Below are 17394 nucleotides of genomic sequence, written 5' to 3' on the forward strand. Positions count from 1 at the left end.
GATTGCTTGTCCACTGAGAGTGACTTACTTGTAATGCATTTGGGTACCGGTAACACTGAAGCTCATCTTTAGCGTGTGTGTTAATTATTTACAACAGTTAAGTTACCTTGGTGGCCTCCAGTTGGGACTCCAGGGTACCAGACTCTTCCACCATACATGACCTGACACAAACACGAACATGATGTTAGATACGAAGCAGCACAGTCTGGTGAAACTACTGCACTCACTCTGACACACACTGTTATTAGGAAGACTTGCATTCACTACATCCAGTATTCCCACACAAACCTTAGTGAACTGTAATTAAATGAAGTATTTAGAGGTGCTAAATAAACTGGTTCTTGGGAATATAGCATGGATAATCGCTATTGGGATAAAATGATTGTTTTTATATTTGGAGGAGGACCTATTTCAGTGTCTTTACTGCCACAAAGTGCAGCTGCATTCATGCCAAAAATCTACTTGTAACCTAAACCATGCAGAGCTAGGACTACTGCACACAGGACTGGAAACTGCAGCACATCATTAGTACTTCATGAATGTGAAAGTCAGTTTCCTGTTACAGAAGATGAATGGTGCACCCTGAAGTCACTGCACACATGCTGAACAATAAACCACAACGACCCAATGGACTCAAATTCCTCTAGAACATTCAAAGTTGCTTAAAAAGTACTGTATTTGTACTGTTTAGAATGTGTGAACTTGTACAATGAAAGTCAGTAGTATGCAGTTTCCATCCCTGAGGTACAACAGTAAACAAAGTGGTTACCAGCCAGTTCACTGAGAGCAGTGCTGACTGATGCCTGGTGCTATGAGCTTGAAGACTGGGTGAATGTTAGTACAGCAGAAAGGTACGGAGCACACCGGAGTTTCAACATGGTGTTTTTAGACTGCATGAGTGCATGAGGTCACAGCCCTGACAGCACTGCGTGGGTCAGAGACAGCAAAAGAAATAACAGCAAGGCTTGAAAGAGGTTGACCTTCCAGAAAGATCATCAGCAACTTGGTACTGATAGACACAGATAACCCGTCGATAGGCTATGCTATTCAAAGAGAGGATGAGGGAGGAGGAAGGACCAGAGATTAAACATCAGACAAGAAACTGGAGCAAACACACAGGGAATATTTCAGAAAATATAACATCTACATCATCACATCCCACTCAGGTTTTCACAGCCACACACATTGAATCAGATAAAACACATATAAAAGAAAAAAAAAGGAGATATTAACCCATCCAGAAGATATGTCCTGATTAGCACAGTAATCCCAAGCACCAGCGAGGAAGGAGGAGGAAACAGAGGGGAGGGATGGAGAGAGAGAGAGAGACAAATACACGTTAACATGAGGCAACAACCCTGAAAACAACAAGCTTAACACCAGTGTGGACAGTGGTCAATGTGTTTGAAGCCTTGGCACTGAAAATGACAATCTGTTGGAATGTGATATTTGTACAAGACGGCAAACACTTGACCAGCAAGCATGCTTTGCGCTGAACGTATTCAGTGTGACAAACTTCACAGAGAGCGCCTTCACATATCTGTGTCATAACCTACGGAGTCAACCGCAGCGTGTTAGTTGAAACATTATGTGTGTGTGTGTGTGTGTGCAGCTGAAGTGACATTTTCATCTTTAAAATGTCATACCATAACATACAAGCCAAGCACCAATGTTGAAAATGCTGATATTTAACTATGTGAAAGAGGAGCATATATGTGTGGAAACCCCAACCCGGGTTTTAGAAAGGCTCGGCTGGAAGAACGCGTCTTCTACCTGGTCTCCTGCAGCCACTGGTGGAAAGCGTTGGCATGCTGTGCAAACTCCTGACGCAACTTGTCGTTTTCCTCCTGCCTCCTCTGCTCCTTCTGCAGCTCCAGCTCCCGCTCCTACACAGGAGACAGAGCTTATTGTTTCTGTAAAGAAGAGTGAGTGTGTGTGTGTGTGTGAGAAAGTTTATATAATATCTGGATGTGGAGACCTTGATGATCTTCTGCAGGTTCCTCCAGGTCTCCTCCAAGGCCTCCATGGTGAACCAGGTGTAGGGGTTGGACACCACCTGGTAGCTCTTGATCTGCTGGTCTAGCTCGGCCAGCTGGTTGAAGTCAGCCTGAGCTGAGCTCAGCGAAGAGCGGAAGGCTTCGTGGGCTTCGCGCAGTGCCCGGATCTCCTCCAGAGAGTTGCACCTCACCGGGTCTGTCAAATCCTCCTCTGCGTTCTCAAACCAGCTGTTGAAAGCCGACGCCTTCTTAGCAAAAGTCAGGAACAAGTCCTCAACCTGGGTTGGGTGTGGAGAAAATACAATCCTTAGAACAAGTACTTTTATCAATGCTTCTGATATATCACAGCTGTATGTAAGATTTGTGGACCACCTCTTCAGCACAGGACGCTCTTGTGGCCTCTTTACCTTTCTGAAGTGCTCTTGAGCCTCCAGAAGCTTCTTCTTGCGAGCAGCTGAGTTGGAAAGCAACTGGTTCCAGCGCTTCATCAAGGCAGCATGACGAGCTTCGATGGCTTTTGATTGGACATGTTTGGCTGCCAGCAGCTGGTCCTTGAGAGCTGTAATGTTGGTGATGCCCTCCTGTTGGAAAGCCTGGAGACCAGCATCAAACGTCTCCTGCAGACAGACACAGGGGGAAAAAAAAAAAGATGCTGTCGAAGGGAAGAGTAAAATGGCACAGAAGGAATGTAGAACACTGTTTGAGAGGATGGAATACCTGTTTGGTGAGGAGAGTCTGCACAGAAGACAGGTCTCTGCCATAGTCATCAGTCTTCAGGCTGTTCTCCTTCTCACCTAAACCAAAAACACATCCACAGGTTCACAAATGATGGAAACAAAGGCAAACTCTATGCAAACAACTTAGGTCAGGCTTCCTAAACTATTAAAGAAGGAAAAGCGTTCACAATAGTTTAACTTATTTGCTTTCATTCTAAGAAGCTCACGTCTGTGTATTAGCTTTACATAAAAACTGGAAGGAGGGGGAGACAACTAGCCTGGCTCCATCAAAAAGGCAAAAAATGCCTACAAGAACCTCTTAAAATCCATCCATCCATTTCCTATACCGCTTATCCAGTCAATCACAGAGCCAACACACAAAGACACACAACCACACACTCACACGAAGGCACAATGTAGAGTATCCAGTTAACCTAATGTGCATGTTTTTGGTATTGTGGGAGGAAGCCGGAGAACCCGGAGAAAACCCACGCAGGCACAGGGAGAACATGCAAACTCCACATAGAAGGGCCCAGACCGGGATTCGAACCTGGGACCCTCTTGCTATGAGGCGACAGTGCTAACAACTGCACCACCACTGCCATGCCGTGTATATATTAAGGTCTTGTTCACCAAGAAATAGAGAAATAGTTTCAGAGTACATAACTCCCTCTAAAACAAGTCAATTTTCAAACCTTTAAACATGACACTAATTGGCAGCAATAAACAGCATTTTCTTTCGTTAAGCTATGGCTGAGAAGTCCCTGGATTGAACATCGGATATTATCAATCAGGACCATTCTCCAGAAACATAAATATAAATATAAACATAAGTTAGGTTTTCTTTAGACTGAATACAATGTAGTGGTAGGATTTTAGTCTCTGCAGAGAGACACACCTAGTACCTCCAGCAAAAAAAAAAAAAAATCAATGTTTTGGAATGAAACTCTTATGCAAGAGGACAACATAAGTCCCGATGTGTTCGTACCAATCCAGGACTCCACCACGTCAGCCTTCCAGTTGAACTGCAAAAAGGCAGAGTTCTCGTCCAGCTTGGCCTTCCTCTGAGCAGCTGCCCTCTCCAGCTCAGACACTTTGCCTCGCAGAGCTGACATCTTGGCGCTGATGTTGTCCACGTGATGGTTATTCTGTCGGACACGCACACAAATTATCATCTGCTGTCCTGCTCCACAAATCAACGTAGGATAATTGATTATATCCTCTTGATGCTATATAGCCGGTACCTTCTTGATGAGCTCTTCTCCATTAGCGCACACATCATTGACTCTGTCCCTGTGCACGGTGAAGTCTGTCTCAAATGCTTCGTGCTTTTTCAGCAAACCCTATTGAAAAGACATATTTCCTTGACACTTAGTAAAAATCTTTTCTTCTGGTTAAAAAAAACATAAATATAATAAAATGTTATGTAGCATGAAGTGTTGTCTCTGACCTGCACAGCAGCTAGTGTATCTCCATAGTCCTCACTGCCAACTAGATTCAACTTCTCATTAATCCAAGCTTCTTCCTCTTCCACGTTCGCCACAAACTGCTGGTACTCCAGCGACTCCTCCAGCCTCTGTCCCCTGAGAGCAAACATGCATATATTGTCCACATTTACACACCTCTACCTCCATCTGTGTGTGTGTACGTGTCCTAGGCTGCACCTGCCAGGCAGGCTCAGTGTGTAGCTCTGCAGACTTACCTTGCTCCAGATAAGTCTTTGAGTTCCTTCCAGTGGTCAACAAACTGGGCAAGCCTCTGCTGGATCTCCTCCTGGCCAATGGTGTTGTCATCAGACAGCTTCTTCCCAGTGTCCAGCACCGACTGAGAGCACGCGCACACACACACAACATATAATCACTGCATAACAAAGCTACGAGATTTGCCAGAGCAGAGCATGCAGGAAGTCAGAATATATGCGAACAACAACGATGAAACACTAGTTGGATTCAGGTCCAGGTTAGTTATTCAATAATCGCTAAACTACAACTTGTTATGCTGCTGTAGCATCACTGAATTTACAGATGGGGTTGCAAGGTTATTATTATGATAGACATTGATATATGGAGTTGCAATAGTGTATAGAAGTGTGTAACTCATATGGCACCCTGACTGAGTTGTTCAAGAAGGAACCCAAACTGACATGAAAACTTCCACCAGAGCTTCAGGCTTTGACTGAATAATTTACTGAACAGCGCCACAGCCTTGAGCAAACGGGAAATGTTAATAATTAGTAGTTCATCTTTTCGGGTAAAACATTTACCGTATTTTCCGGACTACAAGCCGCTACTTTTTTCCCATGCCTTCAACTCTGCGGCCTAAACAACGATGCAGCTAATCTAGAGATTTTTACGGGCTAACGGCCTGGTAACGCAAAGAGGAAGACGCTAGTTTTAAGCGTAACCTTTAACAGTCATTTTGCGTGTCATGCACATACTGTCATCATGGAAAACACTGAAAAAAATGCATATGATGCAGCTTTTAAGTTAAAAGCAATCAAACTGGCTGTCCAAGAAGGAAATAGAGCTGCTACATGTAAGCTTGGTGTAAATGAATCAATGGTGAGACGTTGGAGACGGCAGCGTGAAGAACTGACGCAATGCAAAAAGACGACAAAAGCTTTCAGAGGTAATAAAAGCAGATGACCTGGACTTGAAAACGTATGTCATGTTACAATGTGGACACCTGCGGCTTATAGTTAAGTGCGACCTATATATGTACAAATATTATTATTATTTTTTTTAATTTGGTGGGTTCAGCTTATACTCAGGAGCGTTCTATAGTCCAGAAAATACGGTAATCATTTCATTTCATATAGTGAAATGAGAAGACTGGTACTGCTCTCATGTCTGAGTTGTGAACAAAGCTGGAGTCAGGGTGTGGTTAGCCGAGCTTAGCACAAAAACTGAATGTACGGGGAAACAGGTAGACCCATTCAAATGTTCTAAACAAATAACTCTTCCATCTGCACTTTAGAGGTGCTTACATCTAAATTTCAAGTTTATTTCCCAAAAATGAGTCTGTTGGCTCGATATAAATACCCCTCATCATCACTATTGATAAAACTGAGAGGAGCTCTCAGTGACACTAACTCCAGTGATCAGCTACAGTCACATTCATAATGAGCCAGCTCAGGGGGTCAGGTAGCCTGAGCCCTGTTTGTCTTAAAGGTGTAAGGCTTTAGAGGGAAACAGCAGAGAGCAAGGCTCAGAGCCTACTGTACACAAACTCTGTGGCCTTTTTTTAACTCAACAATTGGGCAAATGTCACTAAATAAAAAGGGATGGATGGATGACCCTCTTACCTGAATAGCCGGCTCATGGGCTCCCAGCTCGGCCTCCAGCCTCTTGTGTTTCTTCCTCAAATTCTGTACTCCTGTCAAATCACGTCCGTAGTCCTCCGAACTCACAAGCAGCTTCTTTTCTCTTTGTGGGGTCAGAACAGAATACGTATGTTTCACTTATGTGTTGTAAGCAAAAACAAAGGAAATCATCTGAACTACTGATTCCTTTGCTGACAACAACATGTCCTGAAAGGGGGGGGGGGGGGGGCATTCTTACTTGATCCAAGACTCTTCATCATCCAGATCCCTGAAGAACTGATGCAGGCGATGGGACTCGTTGAGCTTAGCGCGACGACCAGCCGCCATGCTTTTGATCTTTGTGAAGCGGCCATTGACTGCATCTCGCTTGTCTTTCACCTGTGAGGTGTCAAAGGCGTTGCTGGCCATTAGGCTGTCAGCCTGGCCATTCAGATCCTTCAGACGATCCTGTAGGGAGGAGAAGCGGTCAGAAGCTCCAACTGTAACTCTGGATCCATTCTTTCTGTTACCAAGTTACCAACTGCCTACTGCACTGATAGTGCTGCTGGATCCAGAACCTTCTCCATGGCCCTGCCCGGATCCTGCTGCTCTTGCTCTGCAGTGTTCTCTCAATCCTCCCTGTCTGTTCTCTCTCCCTCTCCTTTTTCTCTCTATCTCCCCCTCTCCTGTCTCTCTCCATCTCCCTGTCTCTCACCTCTCCCTCCCAGGCAGTCACAGCAGAAGGCCGTCTACACTGAGTCTGGTTCTGCTTCAGGTTTCTGCCTGTTAAAAGGAAGTTTTTCCTCACCACTGTCGCCATATGCTTACTCAGTGTGGGGTTTTGCCCTGGGACCCGTTTCTCTCTGATTCTCTTCTTTTTTGTTGTTGTTTACACACCTGTAAAGTGTCTTGAGATAACTGTGTTATGAACTGGCACTTTAAATAAAACTGAACTGAATTGAATTGAACTAATTTTGTGACCAACAACTGCCTTGGTGGGCATTTTGTAATTTGTAATTAGTTTAAAATTCACAAATGTTCTGAAATAAGGTTTTGTGTGTTCCCTGAAGTAATAATGAGCTACACACCTCATGGGCAGAAATATCAGCCTCCAACAGCTGGTGTTTCTTTAGCAGGTTGTTCACCGAGGCCAGATCTTTGCCATAATCCTCAGAGGCAAGAAGAGCTTCCACCTGAGAAACAAAATGTGCCACACTTAAAAGATGATCTTCGGTACATTGGTGTCACAGACTTTTTCCCCACGGGTATCTGAAAGTGAAATTCTCACCTCAGAGAGCCAGAAGTCAAAGTCCTTGATCCCGGTGTTGAAGTTCTGTTGCTTGTTGGCCTCTTTGAGTTTCTGGCTCTTTTCTGCAGATTTGTTGACGAGGAACTGCCACTGTTCATCCAGAGCACTGAGGCGTGCCTGACAGAAAAGCCACGTTTGAGCCAAGTTATTTTCACAACACTGCATTTAAATTCACTTCTCACACATAACTTGCAGGGAGCTAACAGACTAACATGTTTATTCTCCAAACAATCCATGTTTTGCAACAGGGCTGAACAATCATGGGTAATTGGAATTTTTCTGAACAATACTGCAATTTGAGTGTAGAATCTGATAAAATGATGCAGCTGTTGTTGGCTTCACAGACTGACACGGTATTGAATTCTGAAGGTCTTAATTAAGAGCTTTTACAGTTCAAAGCCTAAAGCAAAATTAACTGTGAGGCAATTACCTTGGTGATTCAAGTTGATATTATAACTGGTGAAATTCTTATTCATCAGATTGTTATAGAAGTAAAAATTAAAATCTCAACTCTTATGATATATCTTATTGTACCAAGCCAGTAAGATCCATCAGCAGAAGGTTTACGTCATAATTTAAGAACATCTACCTCTAGCTTCAACTTTCTTAAGCTCTTGCATGATTGGTGACAGTATTGTTAACTCTGTCCTTCATTGTTATTGTCAATACTTGTAAATCTTATTCTGCTAGTAAGCCATGCTGTCAGAGGCATCTGCTGAATGCCCAAAATTTAAAAAAGGTATTTAATAATAAACTTGCATTTTATCATACCGCATTCACAGTATGCAGACATGATGAAAATACCTTGACTGCATCCTCGCTACCGGAACAGGCTCCTCTCTGGATCAGGGAGTTGCCAGTATCAATGACCCCACGGATTCGGTCTGCGTTGGCATGTAGCTCAGCCTCAAACGCCTGATGTTTCTGATGCTTACTCTGACAGCACACACACACACACAGGCAAGAAGAGGCACAAACACAACATGAGAACCACTCCTACAGCATCCTATATCTACAGCATTATGAGGACATTAAAAGGCAAATGCGAATTAGTTTGTAAAATTGGAACTGAAAAACTAGAGGGCAAAAAACTTCGACATCAGACACTGACCATGACAGACACTGTGTCAGACACCGACAGACGGACAGGACAAACAAGTGAAGAACATAAAATGGCAGTGTAAATGACATTTACAACAAAGCTAACTTAAGAAAAAAAAGACTAAAGGAAGAGTCACTTCAAAGTTGCTTCATGTTTGTATCTTCCTGCATTTTCATCACCTTCTCAGATGGCCTTCAAGACAATTAAAGACTAGTAAATACTGAGTACATCATACACAGAGCCAGTTAGGGACCAGTGATTGCTTCTCACAACAATTTACTATGTCGACAGCAATGCCACGGTCTACTTTGTCAGGAATTATCCATTCTCCACTCAATATCATTTAACAATCCAATTTGATAAGTTTGACTGAGGAATCAAACATCTGAAGCAAGGTTGAAGATAATCCCACCTTCAAGATCTGAACATAAAAATGGAAGCCACACCCGACAACTAGTAGCCTTCAATGACAAACCTAGAATAAAATGAATAAAATACAAAAATAAACACAGAATTAAGCCAAATTTTTTAAATTAACAAAATTAAAACCCAGGTTAAAAAAAAAAGAAAAAGAGTTGGCACTCAACAGTGCTGATAAGGGACAAACTAAAGATGGATGGAGTGCTTATTCTACGCCGCGTCTACACACACAGCAAAGACGTGGACACATGGAAGATAACCTGCTCGGCTGTTAGTCGGCTGATACACTACTTAAACTTACCAGCAGCTTGGACAGCTATAAAAAAAAAATAGGACAGTAGGAGAAAAATTCAGTCTCATGTAAGACAGGACACAGGAAGGGATCTGACACACTAGAAACAGTATAATCAATAATAATAAAAAAAAGGATAAAACGGATGAATAATTTTAATTTAGCCAATGACACACGACTGACTTTTTTGGCTCTGTCTGCTCCAGAATCAATTAAATTCCATGTTACAATATTAATGTAATTAATGTTAACATTTCTTAAAAAGAAAAACGTATAGCAGATTTTTTTCTATCGGCTAAATTCATGAGTGCTATGAACTTCAGTGGCCTGGACCTGTGCCGGTAGAAAATGCGTACCTGGATGTTGGTGGGGTCCTTGTAAGACTCATCAGTTGCAGTTTGCAGCTTCTCGCTGATCCAAGCCTCAATTTCATCTACGTCCCTGCTGAACTGCTGCAACGTCTGAGATTCACCCAGCTTGGAGCGCTTTTCAATCATCTGAGCCTTCAGTCGGCGCCACCTTTACAACACCACAAGTATAAAAGGGCAATCAAAAGGCATCTTCATCAGGCATCAAAAAACAGAAAGTCTGTAATTTGGTTGCCAAATTAAATGCAACTGGTCTGGATCTTATCCCAGCCATCATTCTTTTTTTTTTGTGACAGTATAATTTACAGTGTCACCACTCATATTGTTGATCTGTCATCTTAACATCAAAAGTAGGGAGTTAGAGGTCAATGCCACTGTTACCGACTATGTCTAAGGTCTGGCTTTGGGTCAGCATATTCTACTGATAATCAATACTGGACAGCTCTATACTGCCACGGTTATGGTGAATGGGGTTTGGACATACTGCTATAACAAATTTCCTGATGGAAGTGCCTCATATGTATGTGTGTGTGTGTGTATTGAAACTTAAGGATACCGTATGTGCATGCTGTATGTGTTCTCCAATTAGGGCCTCTCTCATTCTTTATACACAGTACATACAGATCAGCCATAAAATTATGACCACTGACCGGTCACACGAATAACAATGGCTATTTCATTACAATGGCACCTGGCAGTGGGTGGGATACACTAGGCAGCAAGTGAACATTTTGTCCTTGAGGTTGATATGTTGGAAGCACAAGAAAAAAATAAAGCGCGTAAGTGATTTTGACAAGGATCAAATTGTGATGGCAAGACAACTAGGTCAGGACATCCAAAAAGTGCAGCTCTTGTGAGATGTTCCCAGTCTGCAGTGGTCAGGACCTATCACAACTAGTGAACCAGCAACAGGATAATGGTCACCCGAGGCTCACTGATACATGTGGGTAGCAAAGCCTGGCCTGTGTTATCCAATCCAACAGAAGAGCCACTGTAGCTCAAACTGCTGAAAAAGTTCATGCTGGTTCTGACAGAAAGGCGTCAGAACACACAGTGTGCCACAGTTTGTTGCATACGGGGCTGCACAGCTCCAGACCAGTGCCCAGGCTGACCTGTGTCCACCGCCAAATGCACCTACAATGGGCACTTGATCGTCACAAGTGAACTACAAAGCAATGGAAGACGGTGGCCTGGTCTGATGAATCAGGTTTTCTTTTCCATTGTGTGGATGGCTGAGTGTGTGTGCGCCTCGCTTACATGGGTAAGACATGACACCAGGATGCACTGTGGGAAGAAGGCAAGCTGACTGAGGCAGTGGGTTGCTTTGGGCAATGTTCTGCTGGGAAACACTTTGTCCTGCCATTCATGTGGGTGTTACCTGGACACGTACCACCTACCTAAACACTGTTGCTAACCAAGTGCACCCCTTCATGGAAACAGTATTCCCTGGTGTCAGTGGCCTCTTTCAGCAGGATAATGTGTCCTGTCACATTGCAAAAATGTGGTTCTAGAATGGTTTGATGAACACAACAACAAGTTTGAGGTGTTGACTTGGCCTCCAAAGTCTCCAGATTTCACTCCAATTGAGCATCTATGCAATGTTCTATGGAGGTCTCACCTCGCAACTTACAGGACTTAAAGGATGTGGTCCTGACAGCTTGGTGCCAGATACCACAGTGTACCTTCAGAGGTCTAGTGGAGTCCGTGCTTTCACAGGTCAGGGCTGTTTTGGCAGCAAAAGGGGGGCTTGCTCAAAATTAGGTAAGTTGTTATAATGTTATGACTGTTCGGTGTATATATAGATGAGACACCAGCTGCCGTGAAAAGCAAACTTCTGATGTATATTGGTGATTCTGCATTATTGATGTCTAGCAAACATATAAGACTGCGATCTCTCTCAAAAAAACATTCCAAAAAAGTATAATATACAGCAAAAATATTAAAAAACAAAATGTTTCCTACCTGTCAAGGACTTCATTGCGGCGGTTGAAGATCTCAGGTTTGGCGTAATGGTCAGCTCCAATCAGTTGGTCAGCAAAGGACTGCAGAGCAGCAATCTTCTCCTCCTGTACAGCAGAGCAACATTGACTCATTTATGGAACATAACAAAAATCCATATTAAAAGCTTTCATTTAGCGGTGAGTCATCATACTGACCTGAACATTAATAGCCTTGTCAAAGTCTTCATGTTTCTTGATGAGGGCCTCCACGCTGTCCAGGGAGTCACCTTTGTCATCACTAGCAAGGAAAGCTTCACGAGCTGCCATCCAGTTCTCAGCCTGCTCACAGTCCCTGTTGAAGAGCTGCAGAGGGACACAGAAAACAGCCAGTTGGTGAAGGTGCAATGACAGTTGTAAGTGACAACATAACAACCATTTCTAACCGGTTGTGTCATAGAACAACATTTCAGTACCTGGAGCTCGAGGCACTGGTCCAACATCATGCGTCGCTGCACCCAGGCCTTCTCAAGGTCAGCACGTTCACGGTCTAGAGCCTCCAGTTTCTGCTGAATCTCAGGACTGGCATAGTGGCCTCGCACCAGCAGCTGTTGACCGAACTGTTCAAAGGCCTGGAACGTACCAGCACGAGCATCGATCTCTGTGCGGTGTTCCTGGAAAGATGGAACAAGAAAATAAAGATGGATCAGCAACACCCAATAGGGAAAAACCTGCAAGGACATCTGCGACTTTGTAAAAAAAAGCAAAAAATATACCTGATGTCTTTCCAGAAGAGCTTCAGCTCCAGTCACGTCTTTGGCCAGCTCCTCTGATGATACCAGCCCTCGGATGCCATTGATCCAGGACATCAAATCTCTGTATTCAGGAGAAGAGTTATAGCTCAAACATACCACACATATCTGAATTGCATCAATCAATTTAGTTATTAGTTATTCAATTTAGTTCATCAACTAAAAAATAAATCTGAGTTGTGGTATCCACTGGCTGTTTTTTTGTCCCCTCACCTGAAGTCGGAGAGGAAGCGCTGCAGGTCATGAGAGTTGCCAAGCTTGTCCTTGCGCTGGTCAGCACGTCCCACCAAGCTGCTCCAGGCGGTGTTCAGCTCGGTACATTTTTCCTGGATGTCATCCACTGCCTCAGGGTGGGACTGGATCAGACGCTCTGCTGTCTCACCGAGAGAGTTCACCTATGCAGGGGAGTAGGAAAAATGAGTCAATGGTTTAGGAGAAATAATTCAATTTCACAGGAGATTTGGTTGTAGATCAGCTAAAATCTCATATGAAGGACTAAGAGACCTTATCACCCAGGGCTGCCAGGTCCCTCTCAAAACCTTCATGTTTGCGCTGCAGAGCCTGGACACTGGCCAAGTCGTGACCGTAGTTGTCAGTGTTTAGGGCTTGGTTCTTCTCTTCAATCCACTCTTTAGTTTCATCCGCATCCCTGAGGAAGCACAAACACAACTTTGGTCAAATGTGGGAAAGGGGTTTCATCTGGAGGTCTTTTTTGTGGAAGTAAGCACATGGTTTCCATTTAATTACTGACAAACACAGTATTACATCAAATAAAATTCTTACAAGCTTCCATTTAAAAATGCTTTCTATAAAAGGCAAAAATAAATAAAACACACTGATGCTCAGTCAGTGCAATGAGGGATTTTGCAGCTACAACTTTACATGGTCTTGTATGACTGCTATCTTATGATGGCTAATGTTTAATAGCGACACTGCTGTCTAATACGGTGTATTAAAGATGATGCCCATTCTTTATCCTGCCCAAACAGCTCTGATAGGTCAACTGCCTCTCGATCCGTCTGAAACAGCTGCCAATAAGAACAGCAACATGCCTAATTTATTGTTGAATAAACTGGACATACAGTGGAAATTCACTGGTCTGTTACCAGGCTATCATGTAAGCGTGGCCACAGAGACCACTGTAAAAACTCTCAAATCCAGGTTAATGTAATATAAGGTCTAAAATAACAAAATAAAATATAGCAGGAAATGTCTTCCGTACAATGATGGTATACAAAAGATTTGTTTTAAACAGGATGTGCTTGAATAAAATGGAATTTCCAGAAACCTATTAGGGTGAAGTGTGTTTTCCACCGGTCTTCGGCTCATACCTGTGGAATCGTTGCACCTCATGGGCGCTGCCTAGCATGTTGCTCCTTTCTTCAGCGAGCTGCTGCAGGGACCGCCAGCGATTATTCAGCTCCTGCGTATGAAATAATCAACATTAAATAGCACTCAACACACAGTTTGTTCAGCCCTTCTGCAGTTTATCTATTCAAGCTTTGGTGGTAAAATGTGCACTATAAATGAGAACTTCTCCATTAAAGAAGCGCTCATAAAGTGAGTCATTCCATTAAACGTCATCATCACATTAACCGACAGATCATGACTGACTAAATTAATCATTAAGTATACCTTCATTATAATCATGAAAATACAGTGTGCACTAGATGTGTGATAATTTTCATAGTGTGTCTGATAGGTACAGATGGTGATGGAAAAGCCAAGGCAGGTGGCATGATCGGGGTGAGATGCACAGGACTGGATGCATGTTAAGAACATAACATAATATGAGGACAGAAAAAAGTAAGGTCTGAAGACACAACTCACGTAACATATGCCACATTCATTCATACTACAGCCGACAAAATGGACGATAAAAAGACCAAGACATACTACGGGAAACGAGATGGAACCAAACAAAACCGAAAACTCTGAAACTCGAAAACTAGTTAGACTCAAGTTTGAGGGAAGAGGAAGACATGGATCATGTGACACCAAAACAGGAACACTGGGTTAGTTTTCTGATCACAATGCAGGGCAGGGGAGCTAGGGGAGGAACGGTTCAAAATCAGGTTGGAGTCAACTAGTTCGGCTTACCTTGATAGTATTAAAGTTAGCCGTTGTTTGAACAGCCAAGCGTATATTCTATAGTCAAAGGTGAACAGAACATGGCAGAGAGGAGTGGGAAAAGGGAGGAGGAACAAAAACAGAGAAACACCACACCAGTCAAGAGTATTGTGGAAACTCCCAGGATTTGTCTTGGTCTTCGCCCAAGACCAATCAAGACTTCACACAAACCAGGACACGGTTAGCACTGCAACCATGGCTAGAGAACCAGCCAAGCTGCCCCAAACATCGAACTATTATGAATCAAACAAAATATCTGCGAATGATTGAGACATTTTGAGACGAAATTTATAAAGGGATGCTGAAAAAGGCTTGGGAGTTCCCAGGCTCGTCGAGGTCTCCTCAATGTCTAATCATATTGTACAAGGAAATGTGACATTAACCCCATGCCAGTAGAACGTCTCTTTAGGCATGATTGCAGTAAATTCCCAACGTGACACACCAGTATCAAATATCCACCCAATGGTGAGCAATCATGCACAGTTACGTTATTAGATCAAGATTGACAGCTTGTCTAATCTTTGCAGTTGATGCAATTTGTATAAAAATACATAAAACATCTGAATGTTAGGAATGTATTTTCATAAAACAGATCAACAATGCTAGACAATCTCACCTTCCATGGAGATGCGGTCTTGGAATCAGCTTCATCCTGTTAAAGAAATAAGGCATGATGCATAAATTTCATTGTGATAAAATGTTTTTTTCTTAAATCTCAAACAAAATGTATGTAAATCACAGAAATGATTACAACCTTGCCTGGAGCAGCACCAAGCAGTTCTTGTTGCTTCAAATGGAAAAAAAAAAAACATGATCTCCATTAAATTACAACTAATGCACAGAAGATGGCTTTAGCTTGGGAGTGAGGCCAAGGAGGCAGAACTTACCTGAGCTTGAACCATGGGGGCCTCCTCAGCCATGAGACCTTCAGACTCCAGCTCAGATGCCACTTTGTTGATGTCCCTCAAACGAGACTCATTGGCTTTTAAGTCCTGGATCAAACATGAGATCATAATCATACACTTGTGCGAGATATGACACATACTAACAATATAACAATAATATAAACTATGAGCAAGATTGTATTTAAGCAGAAAGATTCACATGAGCTGAAAAATCAAGATCAGTTTACACAGTAGTAATAGTTGTATGTTTGAACTTGTTGTGAATCTTTGGTCTAGTGGAGAAACTCTCTAGATTATCCTTGTTCAGATCCAGGAATAAGAAAACTCAATTCAAAAAACCATTTACATTTTTAAGTACACAAATAAGTAATAAGTAAGTCTTGGAATGTTCATATCTTATAACCTAAATACGTGGCAAATTTTTACATCAGCTGTCATTAGTTATTTTCAGTGGTTCAGTGGTGGAGAAAACATAAAATACATAAACATAAACATAAGTTAACATTACCTTCTGGAAGTCGTCGAACTTCTTCTGCAGGACCTCAACCTGCTCCAGGTCAGAGCCGACCTCTTCATTAGTGAGGGCACTCTCCTTTTCATTGATCCACTGCTGGAGCTCATTGGCCTCACGGAACAACATGAACTTCTTACAGCTCTTCTCTAACATGTCCTTGCGTTTTTCTCCCAGCTCCAACAGAGTACCGTACCTTCAAAAGGTGGCAACCACAGAATTATGTCATTTAATGTGCCTTCAAAAGCTTATCATTTCTTATACCACAGTTCATTTTTAAGGATTAAAAATGATGGTTGATGATGACAGAGAATCTGCTTGTAAAGAATTTGTATTTGTTGCTAGTGATCACTCCTTTTCTTGGATTAAAGAAAAAAACTGATTGGTCTCAAATTCAGAATTGACAAATCACTCCTGTGGCACTGAAAAAAAAACAGCCAATAAACTGATTAAACAATGGACAGAGATTTATTTTTATAAATAGTTGATTAGAATTTGGGCTGTGGGAAGCTATGCCTCTGACATAGTATACCAAAATAAGGAATCCAAAAAGATGTTAATAATCAGCTACTGATGAAAACATTTGCTGGTCATAATCCTAAACTCCTGTCACTGAACTTTACTTCACTGCCTCAGCAGATTAAAAAAAAAACAAAAAAAAACAAACTAATAAACAATATGCTTCTGTCAGCACAAAACGGATCTAAATAACCCAGTGAGAATACGACTGTACTGTTACTAACAACACCTATTTTTTTTTAATTGCTAATTCTGGTATGAAAGTTTGACAACCAGCTAATTTTATGTCCTCAGGAAAATAATAGCAATATTTCTTGCGAGACAAATATTAGGTCAGCCTAGTTAAGCAATTAGTCAATCAAAAGAAAACTAGTTGCCAAATACTTTGATAATGGATTCATCTTTTCAGGCATTTTTCAAGTAACCTCAAGCATTTGCTGGTTCCAGCTACTTAAATATAGGGATTTTGAAGCTTTTCTTTGTCAGTTATGAGAGCAAATGAAGTATCTTTGGATTTTTGGTTTGGGTTCTTGGAAATCGATATGGCAGAAGTGACCTTCCTTGACTGAAACAGAGAGGGGTCACTAACATTACCAAAGAATACTAGGCTCTAAATACTTTCAGGAAAATAAGCAGTGTTGATCCATCAACAAAGTTCATTTAGCATTTAAACCAATCTAGTACCAATCAGTTTCTGATTCAGCTCAGTGGGTGACTGACTGATTGATCACATCATACACTGGCTTCACAATAACTGATCACAGTAAAACTTTGCCACAATGGAGGAAAGGAAATTTCTGAGTTTTAACTAGATGGGAAGAACAAAGACAAACAATGCAAACAAACAGCCAGACACCAAGCTGAGTTTTAAAATTTGATAATCACCAGATGGAAACATATTTAATCCAGTCTATTAAAGTTTGCAATGACCTGCCAGGTTCTGTTTTACTGTGGAGTCTTTCATTTTTGAATAGGCTCCTTAGTTTATTAATCTCGTTTTAATTTATTTTCTACATCGTGTTTTGTTATAACTTTTGCAATCCACTCCTTTGACCATGAAATGTTAACATAAATA

At 42.1% G+C, this 17394-nt stretch overlaps 1 protein-coding gene across 4 annotated transcripts in view; it reads right to left on the bottom strand.

Annotated features, from left to right (window-relative positions):
• Positions 1 to 17394, bottom strand: part of sptan1 (spectrin alpha, non-erythrocytic 1) — a 35730-nt gene that overhangs the window by 1543 nt on the left and 16793 nt on the right. Inside the window, exons 22-50 of one of the 4 annotated variants that reach the window (XM_046375565.1) lie at positions 15798 to 15996; positions 15272 to 15376; positions 15139 to 15171; positions 15001 to 15036; positions 14355 to 14402; positions 13586 to 13677; positions 12759 to 12903; positions 12468 to 12649; positions 12219 to 12318; positions 11919 to 12116; positions 11662 to 11808; positions 11468 to 11571; positions 9494 to 9656; positions 9147 to 9161; positions 8128 to 8259; positions 7303 to 7440; positions 7103 to 7207; positions 6274 to 6482; positions 6018 to 6138; positions 4416 to 4537; positions 4164 to 4296; positions 3958 to 4056; positions 3702 to 3861; positions 2715 to 2791; positions 2405 to 2614; positions 1979 to 2275; positions 1774 to 1886; positions 1234 to 1251; positions 107 to 161 (exon numbers count right to left, since the gene is read on the bottom strand). In XM_046375565.1, the coding sequence (XP_046231521.1) occupies positions 107 to 161; positions 1234 to 1251; positions 1774 to 1886; positions 1979 to 2275; positions 2405 to 2614; positions 2715 to 2791; positions 3702 to 3861; positions 3958 to 4056; positions 4164 to 4296; positions 4416 to 4537; positions 6018 to 6138; positions 6274 to 6482; positions 7103 to 7207; positions 7303 to 7440; positions 8128 to 8259; positions 9147 to 9161; positions 9494 to 9656; positions 11468 to 11571; positions 11662 to 11808; positions 11919 to 12116; positions 12219 to 12318; positions 12468 to 12649; positions 12759 to 12903; positions 13586 to 13677; positions 14355 to 14402; positions 15001 to 15036; positions 15139 to 15171; positions 15272 to 15376; positions 15798 to 15996 (3556 nt within the window). The remainder of the gene's footprint in view (positions 1 to 106; positions 162 to 1233; positions 1252 to 1773; positions 1887 to 1978; positions 2276 to 2404; positions 2615 to 2714; positions 2792 to 3701; positions 3862 to 3957; positions 4057 to 4163; positions 4297 to 4415; positions 4538 to 6017; positions 6139 to 6273; positions 6483 to 7102; positions 7208 to 7302; positions 7441 to 8127; positions 8260 to 9146; positions 9162 to 9493; positions 9657 to 11467; positions 11572 to 11661; positions 11809 to 11918; positions 12117 to 12218; positions 12319 to 12467; positions 12650 to 12758; positions 12904 to 13585; positions 13678 to 14354; positions 14403 to 15000; positions 15037 to 15138; positions 15172 to 15271; positions 15377 to 15797; positions 15997 to 17394) is intronic. The other 3 variants (XM_046375568.1, XM_046375566.1, XM_046375567.1) reach the window with 3 other exon arrangements.

This window comes from Scatophagus argus, chromosome 20 (assembly GCF_020382885.2).
Source record: "Scatophagus argus isolate fScaArg1 chromosome 20, fScaArg1.pri, whole genome shotgun sequence".
Classification (NCBI taxonomy): Eukaryota; Metazoa; Chordata; class Actinopteri; family Scatophagidae; genus Scatophagus; species Scatophagus argus.